Source organism: Lipotes vexillifer, unplaced genomic scaffold, assembly GCF_000442215.2.
Source record: "Lipotes vexillifer unplaced genomic scaffold, Lipotes_vexillifer_v1.1 scaffold1091, whole genome shotgun sequence".
Taxonomy (NCBI): domain Eukaryota; kingdom Metazoa; phylum Chordata; class Mammalia; order Artiodactyla; family Lipotidae; genus Lipotes; species Lipotes vexillifer.
This window is the reverse complement of record NW_006773710.1, coordinates 1,074,395-1,092,220: the sequence shown is the minus strand read 5'-3', so window position 1 is coordinate 1,092,220 and position 17,826 is coordinate 1,074,395. Positions and strand designations below refer to the sequence as shown.

General features: G+C 36.8%; 1 protein-coding gene across 1 annotated transcript in view; it reads left to right on the top strand.

Moving 5' to 3' along the window:
* The window catches only part of VEGFC (vascular endothelial growth factor C), an 84,180-nt gene extending 70,350 nt beyond the window's left edge, over window positions 1–13,830 (top strand). Inside the window, exons 5-7 of the mRNA XM_007448458.1 lie at window positions 9,404–9,510; window positions 9,814–10,147; window positions 13,362–13,830. Coding sequence (XP_007448520.1) covers window positions 9,404–9,510; window positions 9,814–10,147; window positions 13,362–13,476 — 556 coding nt within the window. The 3' untranslated portion in view covers window positions 13,477–13,830. The remainder of the gene's footprint in view (window positions 1–9,403; window positions 9,511–9,813; window positions 10,148–13,361) is intronic.
* The last annotated feature ends 3,996 nt before the right edge of the window (window positions 13,831–17,826 follow it).

Below are 17,826 nucleotides of genomic sequence, written 5' to 3'. Positions count from 1 at the left end.
CTTTCCCTTCCAGTCGCTCAGGAACCACTAAAAGACACTTGTAGGGACGTGATATTTACACCTTATATGATAGAAAGAACAGCCTGGTGGCAATGTAGTACATGAATTAGAGAAGCAAAACAGGAGTTGGAAAAAGTGGAGAGGAAACTTCTGAAATAATCCAAGAGAGAAATAATAAGAGTGGGTACCAAGGCAGTGGAAGTGGGGATGGAAAGACATTTGAAATACAAGAAAGTATATGACTTGGCAACTGCATGTGTGGGATGACAAAGAGGGAGAAGTTGAAGATGAAACTGCATGTATGATATTCAAAAATACGGGGAATACCTGTTCACAGGAAGAACGGGTTTGAAAAGGAGAATTTAGTATTTACATGTGCGCTTTGAGTTTTTGCAGCATCTCTGAGAAATCGGAGTGAAACGTTCAGCAGACAGTGGATCTGGGGCTGGGGAGACACTGGGGTGGGGGGGCATGCCCATTGGGTAGTTGCCAGCAGGTAACTGGCACTTAGAGCAATTGGAAGAAATGAAACCAGCCAAGGAAAATATGGGACATAAGCAGGGAAGAGGGGCAGCAGATGACACCATGGGGAATATGAATGTTTTGGAAACTCGGAGAAATCATAGACTAGCACGAGACTGAGAGAGACCAATCAGAAAATTTAGGCATAAAAACTGGGAGAGAAATATATTACCAAATCCAAAAGATATTGCAAAAGCCAACAAGAGTTGAAGGAAAGAAGTGGTGAGAGGATCAAATATCAGAAAAAGCTTAAGAATGGTTAGGACTGACTCCATGACCTGAAGGACGTGATACAGAGATAACATACGCATTTATTAATGACCTACTATGTGCTAGGTGCAGAGAGAGAGGGTGAGAAAGAAAGAGGGTAAGCAAGAGAGTGAGAAGGTCTCAATTACGCATGAGAAGCTGAATCAGAGGGATCAAGTAACTTTCCCCAATGTCACACAACTAAAAATGTACGAAAGCAGATATTCAAACCAAATTAGGAGCCAGCTCATCCCTTTGGGGGTGCATTCATTACTGCATTTTTAACTTCTTGAAATTAAAAACAATAATTTCAAGCATACAGTAAAGGACAAAAAATGACATCTTTCTGCCCCAATTCAAAATTTAACAAACATTTTGTCATATTCACTTAAGATACAACCCAAAGGCCCAGTCACCGTTCTTCATCCTTGATTCCCAGAAGTAACCACTACGCAGAAATTGTACTATTCTCATTCATGCTTTGCTATTTTTATAGCAGGTGGCTGTATTAACATACCACGGGAGATTATAGGGTACACCTTTGTTTAAATTTTTGTGTTAAAATTGGGCCATTAGTTTTTGTCTCAACAGTATGTTTTATAGATGTAATCATATTGATTTCTGTAGGCCTGGTTTGTTCATTAAACAGCTGCATAGTATTCCATTGGATGGATAGATAGATAGATAGACACAGATAGATAGTTTTTTCATGATTATTCTATGACATTATACTATAGGGAAGGCAATATTCAAGCATTAGGAAAAGAATAAAATCAAAGGAGAGAGATGTCACATTTGAGAGACAAGTGCCTCGCGGTTAATTTTACCCACTGGTAAATTTATTGGTTAGTTAATTGGTTATCATTAACAATGTTACTAAAGTTATCCTAAAGAAAATAACACATTCTGGGGCCAATGAATAGAATCGAATAATTTAACTGGATTTAAATCTGTAAAAGCAGTAGAAGGTAAATTACAAAGGCAATGCTGAGACTATGCTTCTGGAGCTATGAGCACAGCCTGCGGTGTTTTGCCTCTGTACAGGTATTGGGGAAGCATAGGGAGTTTTGTGAGTAGAGAAATGACAAGACATTGCTCACCATGGCCAAGGTACCTTGAGTTGTTTTAATGGTTAATAAAGATAGAGGATATGTATTATTTCAGCCTGATAAAGAGGCTGTATCGGGGGGGGGAGCCATGTTATGGTAAGAAAGACAAAACGGAAGGGTGAAGAAAGGTGCAAAAATGGACAAATCTATAGCCTGAAGGCTAATTTGTGAGTTTGTTTACTGCCTTTATTTCTTTTACAAAAGTGTTAACAATGTTTACTAAGATACCCAATAAAGCATACCTGCTTCTAAGAAGTTACAGTTATTCAGGTTTATTAGGGAAACTTCATTCTTGTGACAGTTCATCTGTTCAACAGAGTAGGTTTACAGCCACGAAAACCTTCGATTTAGAACCTGAGTGTCTTTGGACTATTCATCTATTACAATGGGTCCTTAGTCCTAATGCTTAGAAACTTAAATATCCATGAGTTTTTCTTTTTCCCCTTTTAATTTTTCATTATTTCCCTTTTAATTTCAAGATTGCACATTGTTGCTTTACACAAAATAGAGATAAACAGAATAGCATGTTGATTTTAATAAACTATTTCAGAGCAGAAATGTGAAGATAATTTATCTGCCAATTAAATTGTGACATAGTCTAGCACCAGCTGATCAGAAGCTACCCTTTTTGTCAGCATTTGAAAACATGAATTTTTATTCTTCCCTGAAAATATCCTCTTTGCAGGTCAAGCCCTAGGTTCATATGCAGTTATTTTTGAAATCTTAATTCATATGTCTATTCATCCTCTTTCCTACAAAACTCATCATCTAAATATTGTCAAACACCTTCAAATGAGCACCTATGATATGAACTCAGGTAAGAGATTCCAGACCCTGAAGCGTATTTTTTTCCAAAAGGAAGCCAACCATGCTGTATAGTGTGCCTGTCTTTGGGCTGTCTGGTTTCTGCTTTCTAAAAGTTAATAATGGAGAGCACAGCATTCCTGTGGCTTGCTGATTGACTGGTAGAAATGACAGCAAAATGTAGATGACTGAGAAGATTTCATCAGTACATCCTCTGCGCTAGGTTGTTTCTGTAATGTTACCCATAGGTAGGGGCTATTAGATCAAAGATTTTGTCACGTTTAGTGTCAAGTTTACCCAGATCACATTGATGATTATTTTTAATAAATGTCCATATTATTAGACCACATCTACCGATCATTTTCTAAAAACTTTATAGACTTTTTCAGAAATTTTAGGTTTACAGAAAAACCGAGCAGGAAGCCCAGAGAGTTCCCATCGCTCTCCCCCAGCTAGTTCCCCTATTATTAGCATCATTTTTTTTTAATAGGTCTTTATTGGAGTATAATTAGTGTGGTACATCTTTTACCATTGATGAGCCAATATTGATACATTATCAACTAAAATCCATAGTTTAGTATCTTTTTGTTGCACGTTATATGGATTTTGACAAATGCATAATGACAGGTATCCACCGTTATATTGTCTTACAGAATGTTTCACTGCCCTCGTAACCCCTGTTCAGCTCTACTTCCCTTCCCCGAAACACTGCCCTCAACCAGTCATTTTGATGTCGTAGCGACACACTCTCATGCCCTCAACACATGTTGTCATTGTTTTGGTTTTGCTTTTGCTTTTTTGTTGCGATGTGACTGTGATGAGATAATGAGACCAGTGGCTATTGAAGGACATTTTTACTGAATTCCTGGTTACTATCTTATCATTTCTCTGTTCTGATTCTGTTAGTTCGAGTTAAATATAGCAATAAAAACTGACAAACTGACCAATAGAGTAACTGCTAGATTTCCATTGTTTCAACCTCTCTCAACCTTGTATATCCAACCAAATCCAAAACGTTTAAAAATTTAAAAAAAGGAAGCCACCTAGGCTTCTAGATTTATCCTAGCATCCTGTGCTTCTGTGCTCCGGTTCTAGTGACCATCCAACTCAAAAACAAGCACTCCTGCACGCAGCTAGCCAAGCAATGACTGCATGGCATAACTCACGCTTTATACCCAGCTCTTAGATGTAGCTGGGTTGTTGTATATAGCAGGTTACTGCTTTAAAACAATCATTTCTATTCGCACAAAAAGTGAAAGATTAGATTTCTAAGCCCACTTTTTATACTAATGCAACTATTGTATTAGCCTTTCACTTATTATGTCTAGAAAAATTATTAAAACTATGGATTTTCATTAATCAGACATAATTACTATTTTTTTTTATATCCTAACAAACCCAACTCCATCCACTGTTCTTCCAGTCACAAGCAAAATAGTAACATAAGCAGACGTAAGCACAAATTAGCATGAAATGAATAAAAATCCATACCAGGTATGATAAATATATGCGTTTTATTTAGATATATTTCTGTTAAACACGTTCCTTTTTTAAGGCAGTTTATATAGAGCCTTTAAAATGGATGTAATTCTGATTCCTACCCATAGTACTGAAGAAGCTGCTTAATAACATTCACTCTCAAGTGGTTTTTACTTAACCACTTTTCATTTGCTATTTACCACTCTTGCAAAAATATAAGCAGATCAACGCCTGTGTAGATTGCTGAGTGTATTCAAGGGCCACGCATGATGAGCTCAAGATGAACACAGCAATTCAGACTTTTGGAGTAAAATTGTTGAAACCAGGGCTCTGGTTTCACCCAGGGCTCTGTGGCTCTGATAATGAAAGAATATATTTGCCCCCACCACCTCCTATGCTGAGAGCAATCTTGAGCAAAAAGGGTCTGGATTGATATTAACCCGTAATGTATTACAGGTCTGAGTGATGTTGATCATAGTGGGCGAAGTTCAGACGACATCAGCAGTTGGCCGTTAGGAAATCAAAACCCTATTTTGATTTTTTTCAAAATTAATTGTGTAGTCAGAGTTCCCCTTACAGTTTTCACAATGGAGTACAAGAACATCTTATTGAATGTCCAACTGAATGACGTAAAGCTCCTTGGAGCTCATAGTACATGCTTTCAAACTAATATTACTGGATCACACACCACTTTTAACAAGACTTAGCAAAGGATAGCTATTTGAAGAACACACCTGTGGACTATAGATGCCACATGATCAGCACAATTTTAATCTGCTGGGATGTTGTAAAGATACCTTATTAAAAGAGCTTCCAATGAGATTAATTGATTAACAGCACAGTTCATCTCCATAGAAGGAATTTGCTTTTTAAAGAAGTCATTGAGTGCTACAAGTTGAATTAGTATTAAATTAATGTCAACATTCATTTTGAGCAACCTATGAAATATTTTTAAAGAGATACTTAGTAAATTATATCAATAAGCATTTTAATATAAATCAAGATGCAGTTCATTTTTTCCACTTATAAATATATTACCAAGATGATAGTTATTTGGAAAAGAATAACATTTCAGCTCAGCTCTAACTAATGCCAAATAAAGGTGGTAGTATGTCTTCATTCCTTAAATATTGACTTGGAGAGTCAGGGAATTTCAAGTATATAAAAACCCGAGTGCCAAAAAGTAGAGATGAGAGTCCAAAACATAGGATGCACAAAATAGCCTACTACAATGTTCAATGCACAAGAGCTAGTAATTATTACCCAATGTGTAGAATTTAACCTAACACATATTTGGAGCAGATTAATCTTTTAGCATTTCGAAAGGAAGATCAGTGGCAAAATAAGATTGATTTAATCATTAAATTCGTTGTTCTCTAACACACAAACCGTTAAATTTTTGTTCCCCGGTTGTTGTTTTTTTAACGCGATTTATTTATTTATTGGCTGTGTTGGGTCTTCGTTGCTGCGTGCGGGCTTTCTCTAGTTGTGGCAAGCGGGGGCCACTCTTCATCACGGTGCGCGGGCCTCTCACTATCGCTGCCTCTCTTGCTGTGGAGCACAAGCTCCAGACGCACAGGCTCAGTAGTTGTGGCTCACGGGCCTAGTTGGTCCGCAGCATGTGGGATCTTCCCAGACCAGGGCTCGAACCCGTGTCCTCTGCATTGGCAGGCAGATTCTCAACCACTGCGCCACCAGGGAAAGCCCTGTACCCCGGTTTTAATTAGGAAAAAGCAATAGCTACCAAACCAGCCAAGTGAAGTTTTGAAACAATTAATGAAATAATTCTTAGAAAAGCATCTTTATCCTCCATACAAATGATAAGCGGGATTGTGGATGTGTTAGTGTGTGTAGGGATGGGAAAGGAAAAGTAGGAAAGTTAACCTATTTACATACGATTCTCAACATAAATTACTTCACAGATAGTTGCACAATGTTCTGCTTTTCTATGCAAACAAAATGTGCCTCTGAATCAATAGGTTTTATGAATACAGTATATACAAGATAACTAATTTATAAAATTTTTAAATATGTTTACACACGTTAATATTCAGAACTCAAAGAGAAATTTCAATAGGATAAAAATGCTTTGGAAATTAAGATGTGTAGAAGGTAAGTAAATAGTGCTAAATCTTCTATCCACCATGAAAACATTCCCTTTCATTCTAACATAACAATATTTTGGAAATTGTGTCTCCCATCTTTTCACATGAGAAGCTTTAAACACTTAGAAGATGCTATTCACTTTTAGAGCAGGGAACTTGAAGTAATTATAAAAGTATATTCTAACCAAATAGGCTTTTTTATTGAAGTATAGTCAAATATATGTTTCTTTAATTAAGTCGTATCTTACCAAGATTCCAAATCTCAGCATTGAATTGTGTGTTAACACTGATGAGTAGAAGTTTTTTTTATTTTTGGCAAAGCTTCTGAAGCTATAGTTTTCTAGAAATTTAAGTTTTAAGAATATTAGAAATTAAAATATTTAATTCACTTTGAGCAAACCATAATTAGTTGGCAATAAAAGTTTATGTTGGCAAAACATTTCAGGTATAACATAATTGAAAGTGTTATCCTGAAGGCCGTGTTTTTATCATGAATATTCAAAAGCAAAAGAACTATGAAATCATTATTTAATTCTATAAAACTAGGCAAGGCACCTTCTTGTTTTTTATGACACTTCCAGAAATGTCATTTCCTACATTCATTTCTACACACAGTCCATACTTTTGAGTTCATACTTCTGAAGATATGAAATGTTAGAGAGAAAACTATATTTCTCCTCACTACATAAGAGAGAGGAAATTGTTTTTGCTTCATACCTGTTTGGGATAAGCAATTCTGCGTACATATTTAAACTTAAGCACAGACACATTAACACATACTCCTGCAGTTGAAGATTTTACCTTCACCAACCTCACTTAGGCTAGTGATGGAGATTATTCTTGACACTTCCCATCTAAATAGCTTAGATGTGTTTTGTCTACTTTAATGGCTGTAACTAAAACAAATACATCTGGCATTGCAACCATCTATACACAAACACACATACACCACACATGTGGGAGGCAGGGAGGTTGTGTGTGGGGGGTTGTATATGCATATTTATACACACGTTTCTGTCCATGCACATTACATACATTTCAAAAATATTTATATGCATATATATATATAATTGAAATAAAGTTGCAGAAAACATTCTTTACCACGTGTACTCTAGTAGTTCATATTTTATTATATGATATTCTTTTATATTATAAAAATGCATTTCCCAGCCCATATAATTGAGCTCAAGATCCGCTAATGGGTTGCTGCTAACAGCTGGAAAAACACTGGCTTAAGTAACGGCAGTATAAATCACATATTGGCAAAATTAAAGATGCTTTTCTACTGCGACCACAACAGCGCTGTACCCACCTGATACCAACATGGTATCAGGAATGTATTACTTAAACCACATATAGGTCAATGTTGGGACAGCGTAGCCAGAATGGTTTCACCATCATTGATAAAAGAGTGACTTGAGTTTCATGAGCCAGGATTAATTGCATTGCTGTTATACACTTACACATAACTGCTTCTTATTTGATGGAAGGCTGCTAAAGTTTTGGGTAGGATGTAAATTTATAAACACAATGATACTGTTTTGACAAATTGATAAATACTGTCTAGATTTTATGTGGAACAGAAACATGTTCATGACTTCCAAGAAAATAATGACAAAAGTATGTAATGAGTAGAGAGATTTGCTCTCAGGGATACCTCAAATTATTAGGAAAGTATAATGTTCTCCAGGAAATACTATTCAGTGAAAAAGCAAGGTCTGGAACAGTGTATAAGGGATGCTATCTTCTGTGTAATAAAATAAGAAAAAAATACATACATATAGACTTACATCTTTTCTTTGCAAAAAGAAACACTGACGATATAAACCAAAAGCTACGAAAACAGTATGCTGGAGATATGAATCCAAAAGACCTTCTCTGAATATACTTTTTCTCATAATTTTAACTCTGATAATCACATAAATGTTTCCCACTTTCAAAATAATGAGTTGAAAAGAAAAAACATGTAGTATTTGCAGGATAAAGCAAATATCTCAATATATACTTATATTTAAGCAAAGATGGTTAGAAACCAAGATTTTAATGGAAGTTATTAGTTGAAGTCAAAGGACTAAATTTAAAACCCCAGTAATGTTCAACTGGATTTGGAAATAGCACTATGAACTTTTTTCCCTAAAAATATGTACAGGTATTTCTTGCTTAAGATCAATAACCTATTCCCCCAAATATAATAATGCTCTTCTCCAAAAAAAGAGAATTAGGGCTCCCTGGAGGGATGGCTGATCCAGGCATGGGGGAGAAAACGGGCAACATGAGTGTATGGCATCTGTTCATCCCAGAAAGCAGAGAAGCTGGTAAAATAAAGGGGTCATGCCATACAGGCACCAACACAAAGGGGTCCCAGTTAGGCAACAGTGAGACAATTGGCACATCAGAGGAGCATTTGAAGCCCATATGTTCAGACTTTTAGTTAAATAAATAAGGAAGATGGAAGGAGGAAGGGAAGGAAAAACTAGAATAACAACAAAGAACATGGTCTTTGATTCCTTTCTGTGGAGCGAGGAGTGGGAAATCTGTATTAATGGACGCTTTACAGCTGTGGGCATCTGTGCTTCAGAAATAAGGCCGTAAAGGTGCATGTTTAAGGATGTTTCCTGTAGAACTGTTTGAAAAAGCCATAAATTGGAAGAAACTCCAATGACTACCAATAGGAGATTAATAAAATAAATAATAGTACATCCATTTATGGACTACTATGCAGCCAGTAAAAACGATGGAGCAAACTTCATGAAATGACATATAAAGAGGTCCATATTACATTGTTTAATGGAAAAAGGAAATTTCAGAATAGTATAAAAGGCTTTATCCCATTTTTGCATGAAGTAAAACAGTATGTGATTATACAAATAAATGTATTTGCCTTAAAAAGATAGAAATCTGGAATGAATGATATAAGACCATTCCACTAACAGTGGTCACCTCTGGGATTAGAATTTGACAGCACCTGTGGGTGGGAGCAGTTTGAGAGGGAATGTTTGCATTTCATTTTATATATTCTTACGTCATCTTAGTGCTTTTTTACGAGCATTGTTGATTTTGTAACACGTAGGTAAGAAAAGAGATGATCCCTTCCATGTAACAATTATTCTCTTGCTTAACCCATCTCTCCCACAGATGCCAGGCTGCAAACAAGACCTGCCCCACAGATTACATATGGAATAATCACATCTGCAGATGCCTGGCTCAGCAAGATTTTATTTTTTCCTCTAATGTTGGAGACGGTAAGCCGAATGCTGTATTAAAGACTAAATGTCTCTATTTTGATTAACAAATATTGTAATATTAAAATCACATGTACAATATTCATTTTCATGCTTTGAAATCACTCACTACAAAATAGGACACTTTCTGCTTCGTATTGGTATTATTTTGAAATTCTTTGTAAAGGAACCTACCTGTGTGTGTGCACAACCCTTTAATGAACAACATGGAAATGAAAACACTTTTAAAGGCTTTTTATTGTTTCCCACCACACCCAGAACCAAGTAAGGGATAGTAAAGATGTCCTGACTGTGTTTGTCTAGACTCTGCAGACGGATTCCATGACATCTGTGGGCCCAACAAGGAGCTGGATGAAGAGACCTGTCAGTGCGTCTGCAGAGGGGGGCTTTGGCCTTCCAGCTGTGGACCCCACAAGGAACTGGACAGAAACTCATGCCAGTGTGTCTGTAAAAACAAACTCTTCCCCAACTCGTGTGCGGCCAACAGAGAATTTGACGAAAACACATGCCAGTGCGTATGTAAAAGAACATGCCCAAGAAATCAACCCCTAAACCCTGGAAAATGTGCCTGTGAATGTACAGAAACTCCACAGAAATGCTTCTTGAAAGGAAAGAAGTTTCAGCACCAAACATGCAGGTAAGAAATCTTCATAAACAGTATTCATTTCTCTTACTGGAAATAGTTTTCTCAACGCAAAGCAGTTTTCTCAACCAAAATATTGGTTCTTTGTTAGAATGGAACTAGTTAAGTTCTGGAAGATGAATTCTGATATTTTGCAACCAATGCTAAATTTTTGTGAGACTTTGCCCCCCAAAAAATAAGGTGGGAGTCCTGGGAACCGAAACCAGATCCAAGCTCAGAGTGCACTAAATGCTTGTTCCAGAGACTAAGGTAGTAGCTCTCCACATGAGTTAGAGAACAGATGCATAGGACAGTCACTTGTGGAGCATTTTCAAAATATATCCAGGTAGTGCACACCTGCCCCCAACAAAATGCTGATGCCATCAGATGTAATTTTGTACAGCTGTTCTAAGTGCAGAAACTATGCAAGCTTTACTGTGGAATTGTATCTAGAAATGAAAATAGTTAAGCTAAGTATAATATTTAATGGAATCAGAGAAATAAATTAATATGTTGTTCAAGGTTACTCAAGACATTCCTTAAACCTGATTCTGCTCCCTTCTTCACCAGAAAAAAATGAGTCCCCTGGACTCAAACACTTTCAGTGTTAAGCCCTGAACCTCCTCCTCTTTGATCTGAGAATAAGCCAGACCTGTGCTCTTGACATTTGCTCCCACTCTCCTTCAGCATCTCGCTCCACCAGTCACACCCTCTCCCTTCCATACCTTCAATGTCCTCAACTCTAGTGTTCGTCCCCCTCAATTTTTTCTATTTTGTTGGCATCTCACTGCGATTTTGAGCATTCTGTAGCAACCAAGCTCTGTCCTTGTCTTCTGAGTTGCACCAAGACCAGGCATTTGGCATTTGTCTGTCCACCTCTTTCATCTCTCATTTACTCAACCAACTGGAGCCTGGTTTATGCCCTAATATTCCACGATCAAGTTCAGTAGACCCTTCATTGTCAAATCCGATGGACAATTGGGTCTTTCTGTAAAACTGTCCTTTCCGTAGTTTCTCTTTAGGCTCTCCTCTGTTTTGAGTGAGACAACATTGTGCTTTCCTGGTTGTCCTTTAGGTTTTCTGACCACTTGCTGTCCATCACTGGAGTTCTCACTGGGTTCTCTTTTTCCACCGACTCTTTACAGATCGTGATAACACCCTTTCAACAGATGATTATTCACACAACTTAAAACTTTATTTACATTTATTTATTTACAATTATTTATAATTGTAAATAACTACAATTTATTTACATTTATTTACAATTTAGTATCTGCATGAATACTTCCATTTATCTACAGTTTAGTATCTGCATGAATGTTCATCATTACCTTTATCTTCAGTAAATAAATTATCCTTCTTTTTGACTCTCAAGAGTTTGTATTCCCACTTCAGTTTATCTTTCTGATGATTTGTCCACACTAACATGTTAGCTAGTGCATGAGGAGACTTCCATGAATCTAGGTATCTCATTAATGACTTTTATTTTCTTCCATTATCATTTCAGAAGACCTGATAGGAATCCTTGTTTTTCCTCTTTAGAATATTCTGGGCAATGATATTCCAATTTTACTTGCATATCCTACTCTAATCACCAAAAGGATATTTCAAAAATGCAGAATATAGATACTAAATCTTATTAAAGATCATGAAACCATTTGTTCATATTGAATCCGAGTGAACCCAGTATACATTGAAAAACCTGAAATTTTTGTTTACATAAAACTAACCAGCTGGGCTTCCCTGGTGGCTCAGTGGTTGAGAGTCCGCCTGCCGATGCAGGGGACACGGGTTCGTGCCCCGGTCCGGGAAGATCCCACATGCCGCGGAGCGGCTGGGCCCGTGAGCCATGGCCGCTGAGCCTGCACGTCTGGAGCCTGTGCTCCACAACGGGAGAGGCCACAACAGTGAGAGGCCCGCATACCGCAAAAAAAAAAAAAAAAACTAACCAGCCATATTTGTCTACAGAATTCTTATATTAACTTAGTAGAAAAGATTTCTGTCATTGTATTTCTCCTCATCACATACATTGTTCCTTAATGGCTTTCTATTTACTAACTCTCTCCCCATGTTCATTTTTCTAAGTGTATAATTCCAGGTTTTATGCATATACTGAAGCGAAAAAAAGATAGTTTAATATTTTGAAAATATATATACTCCTCATTTTCTCTTCATATTTATTCCAAAATTGTGGCAGGCAGAGTATACATTCTGTGGTTCACCGCCTTAATCAGCAACTTACATTGATCATTGAGAATTGTATCTCTTTAGTAAAGGAATACCAGTGGCCTTATAATAATGTAATTGTATTTAGAACTGAAAATAAATAAATAACATTCTAACTAGATATGCTTTCTTTTCTGGAGCAAAAGAAATGCTGTTTCAAAATCACATCTGTAGTTTTTCTGTGGTGCATGTTTGATCTCCAGGTCACCTTGCATTTTTCTTGCATTATATCCATCCCCACTGCCACATGTTACGTATACTCATCCTCCAGAAAAATCCTTCAAAGATAGCTCCCATTCACTGGAGCAACAGGGCTGCTGATGTGATTGGCTGCTGGGTCGTTTGTCCTTTTGCCACTACTAGAAACTGGACATCTGGGGTAGGAGGAAAGGGACCCTCACAGTGAATACTGTCCCTCCCAGTGCCTTCCCCCAGACCGCACTGTTTTCACATGGAGCCCAGGTGGAGGAGGGAGGCTGAGCCACAGTCATGCAGCCAGCCAGCTGCCAGTCTAGTCAAGTCAAGAGTGAGGATGGGGCCCTCACTGTGGACCACAGTCCTGCCAGAATGGCTGGGTTTAATCGCTCCAAAGTCTGGGTTCCAAACGAGTCACAGAGTCTTGTGAATTCTGCCATGCTTACGTGATCACGCTAAATCGGCAGACCTTAAATATTCACATCCAAAATTTCTGTTTTATGTTACTTTCTTCTACGAAGCACAGAGCACTTCAAAAGAACTAATGCTAACAACACCTCATTCTTCCATTCGTTATTTCTGCAAGCTAGACTCTTCCTTTTTTTTTTTTTTAGGTTTTTCCATTCCTCTTAAATTTGGTAATCCCAGGCACAAACTTTAGCAATTTATAAACTGGAGAACAATTTTATGATAAAATGAGTAACTCTGTTCTAGTTTGAAACTTAGAAAAACACAAAAGTGCATTTGTAGCATAACAAATTCATCTCCTTGGTCTTTAACAAAAGTCTGTCCTTCTTTGTTCCCCTAGTTGTTACAGACGACCGTGTACAAATCGGGTGAAGCATTGTGAGCAGGGACTTGCATTTAGTGAAGAAGTATGTCGCTGTGTCCCTTCATATTGGAAAAGACCACATATGAACTAAGATTGTATCTTTTCTAGTTCGTCATTTTTCTATCATGGGAAAACGGTGTTGCCATGTTAGAACTATGAGCACAGAGACTTTGTGGGACTGAACCATGTGGATAATGTTACAGAAATGGACTGGAGCGCATCTGCAAAAGACCTCTTTAAAAGACTGGTTTTCTGCCAATGACCAAACAGCTGAGGTTTTTCTCTTGTGGTTTTAAAAAAGAATAATGACTATATAATTTATTTCCACTAAAAATATTGTTTCTGCATCCATTTTTATAGCAATAACAATTGATAAAGCTCACTGTGATCAATATTTTTATATCATGCAAAATATGTTTAAAATAAAATGAAAATTGTATTATAAGCTGGTAAGTTGAGTCCATTACCATCTTACACTATCAGCAAAACTTGATATTATGAAAACTGTCATCTCCCCCTGCCCTTTTCCCTTTTCTCTAATTGGATGTCAGATTTTGATTGCTGTATGATCCTGTAAAAGAAAGTTTCAGAGGGACAGCGGTTGCTATTAATTTTATTTAAATTCATCTCTTAATATATTTAATGAGTAGAAATGTTTTAGCACATGACACTTCTGAATTTATAGCCAAATGAATCAGTAGAAAACATATCATCTTATAAGATAGTCTGCTTAGCATGGTTATGCAGTTGAAAGTTATTCAGTGCCCTTGGAGCATTCAGACTCTTAACCTGATATAATAGCTCTCAGTACATATTAAAATGGCTTTAAAATATTTTTCTTAAAAAGAATCTTTCCATATATTTAATTTCTTCTGACCAGCTAAATACTTTTTGTAAACTGAAGTGCTCCTACCCAATCCACATAAAATAAATTGGAAATGACATTTAAATGCTCATATGTGTGAAAAAGGAAATCTTTCAGTCACACAATTAAAGCACTTGTTATGTTTCTTTTAAAAAGGCAGCACACTAAAATTTCTTTTTCTGGGAACAAATATTTTGCCTACATAAATGCAACCACCTAAGTGGTTGGCTTGTTGACAGAGAATTGATTATTTGCTCGTAGGACATGGCTACTAGCAAATAAAAATACATAGCTACTAGCAAATACATGAAAATAAGTAGTCCTGAAAGGAAAAAAAGAATCTATAAAGTTATGTAAAAATGGCTTTTAAAACTTGCAAATTTAATATAACAAAAACATTTTAAATGGTATAGGTGACTACTCAGTACAGTACAAAATATTAGTATCTATATGTTTTGCTACAAAATGATTTATTTTTTACAATATTTGATTAGAAGGTCGATGCCCTAAAAATGTTGAAACACTGTTTTCAATACTGACTTTTAAAACAATGTTACGTGCCAGGTTTACTGAATTACAGGTACGTACTCTGCACAACTTTAACATCTCGTTCATAAAGTCAGTTTTTTTTTACGTACTGGGAAAAAGAAGTAGTCTTTTGAAATTCTCTCATTATACATTTATGGACCATCTTTGTATTTTTTAAGTAAAGATGAATCTGAAGCCTGTAGGCAGAAAATATATGAAAATATGCATTGTACAATCTATGAACCAGCTACGAGCTACGGTCTGGGTAATTTTGAAACTTGAGAACAGCAAAAACAAACAAACAAATGAACACAAAAAACAACAGCAGTAGCAACAACAATAATAATGAAACAAAAGCAAAAGATAAGTATATTTGACAACAGCTATAGTTTTATGAAAATTTTCCCGACAGAACAAATTAGGGAGTCATTACAAAAGGAAGAATGGAATCATAATAAACAATATCTTTCCACCTGCTGGGGAGGCACAATCCCTTGGTGCATAAAATAGTCACCAGCTATACAATTCAACTGAGATCCAATTTAATAATTTTTCACCACATTTCAGCTCTTGGCTGAAATATAAGCAAACAAACATTATATAATCTGTTATGTTGATCTAGCATCAATCATTTTTAGTCTTGATACATTTTAAATATATTAATTTTTTAAAATAATTCAGAAAAAATCTATTCTAAGTTTCCAGTGAGCCCCCTGAGGCCATGTAGAGAATATTAGGATCTGATAATAATGACGGTTACAAGTTATCAGCTTAAAAAAATCTAAACTATGTGTTGACAATTGGTTTCTCAGAATATATGGGTAAGCCAAAGAAATCACTAGGCCAAAATATAAAGCATGAGGCATGCCAGAAAAAATAACATTTAATTTGTCCCTGGAGATGTAATAATTTTGATGAAAGGCGAAAGTAACATCAACAAAGACAATACTTTGCCAGAGATTCTTGCAAACAATTTTATATGGACCATAAAAATCTCACTTCACTTATAATAATTGAGATTCTGTGGTACTGGTTAAGAAAGTGGACTAGAGATCAAGCCAAACGGTGATTTAAAATATTAGCAAATAGAATTCAGAAAGAAGCTAAAATAGACTGAGCATTTTCATAAACTCTGCAAGAGTCTCCAACTACCAACTGGTTAAATCTCAAGGATAAAGATGAGAAAACACTGGAAGCTTGCAGCAACAGTTACTATATCCAAATCTTGGAAAGTTTATAAACAGAATTTTATGTCTAGAAACCTAACACTGTATACTCTGTTTAAAAGACTCACAGAACAAAATATTTTGGTAAGCGGTTATAAGATTTAGCTTCCATATCTTTTTTTCTTTCTCTCTTTTTTGGAAGTGGGTTTTGACATTTGCTAACTGCTTGAGTGAAACAGACTCCATTATTAGAGTTTCTAAAAATAAATTTTGTCCTCCGTACCCATACTGCTCAAAGCAGAAATCTGAGGGGTGACCACCAGTGGCATACCCCGGGTACACTTCTTTAAGAGGAGGGATAAAGGTCACTCACTTACCTCCACACAGTCCAGGCTTCCTCCAGGGGTACCTTGCTCTGCGGGAATTTTATTCAATGAGTGTGAGAGAGAAACAGACCCAACAGGTGAGAGAGATCACGTTGCAGCACTTGTTTTGGCATTTTGCCAAAGTTTATGCACCTCCGCAATTCCTTATGTGGTCAAGTCTCTATATTAAGCTCCCCAGGAAGTGCCGTGGCAAAGAGCTGAACCAAGGTCCTGTGGCTCCACTTTGTCTACATTTCTACACAGTTTCCCAAGATATGAGCTCCCATTAGCAGATTTTTCAAAGGATGCTTTTTAGGGACTTTACCTTTTGAACTGAAAATGAGAACATAAAAAATAGTATCGCCCACCACCGCAACAGAAGAGAGTGTGTTGGCGTGTCTGATTTTTTATCTAGAGGAATTGTAGAAAGTTCTGAATAAATCCAATGATTGTATCCTAAAGAAGCATAGAGTCCACCCAGAGAACTGTCTAAGGAAGCCCATGACACGTACATTATAAAGTAAGTACTGGTTTATATGTTCGTGTTTGCATTTTAAATATATTGGCTATTTTAAGTGGAGAATAGCTATCTGTTAACTTGTGGAAGTGTAAATGGGGTTTGATGGTTTGAAAAAAAAATTTAAACCAAAGTTTCACACGCTCTTTTATCTTCATTCCATAGCCAACAACTAATTGCTTTAAAAAAAGGCATTCTGTAAGAAAAGGATCACTGGACTGGGAATCGAAAGCCAGGTTTTTAATCCTGAATTTTCTGCTTTGTCCTTGAGCAAGTCACCAAAATCTTCTGAGTCTCAGTTTCTTAATCTGTGAAAAGAAGGAGTTGAATTAAATTGTGCAGGATGTCCAGCTCTGAAGTTACAAGCTTTGTACTAAACTACATACAGAGTGGGGCAAAGAAAAAAAAAAGAACATTTTAAAGAACTTCAGGGAAGCCCCATCCCTGTGATTAGTGACCCCATGAAGAGGAAATATTAATCTTTTAAAAATGATTCATAGGGCTCCCCTGGTGGCACAGTGGTTGAGAGTCCGCCTGCCGATGCAGGGGACACGGGTTCGTGCCCTAGTCCAGGAAGATCCCACAGGCCACGGAGCAGCTGGGCCCGTGAGCCATGGCCGCTGGGCCTGCACGTCCGGAGCCTGTGCTCCGCAACGGGAGAGACCACAACAGTGAGAGGCCACAACAGTGAGAGGCCCGCATACCGCAAGAAAAAAAAAAAGAATAAAATACCTAGGAATAAACCTACCTAAGGAGACAAAAGCCCCGCATGCAGAAAACCATAAGACACTGATGAAAGAAATTAAAGATGATACAAACAGATGGAGAGATATACCATGTTCTTGGATTGGAAGAATCAACATTGTGAAAATGACTATACTACCCAAAGCAATCTACAGATTCAATGCAATCCCTATCAAACTACCAATGGCATTTTTCACAGAACTAGAACAAAAAACTGCACAATTTGTATGGAAACACAAAAGACCCTGAGTAGCCA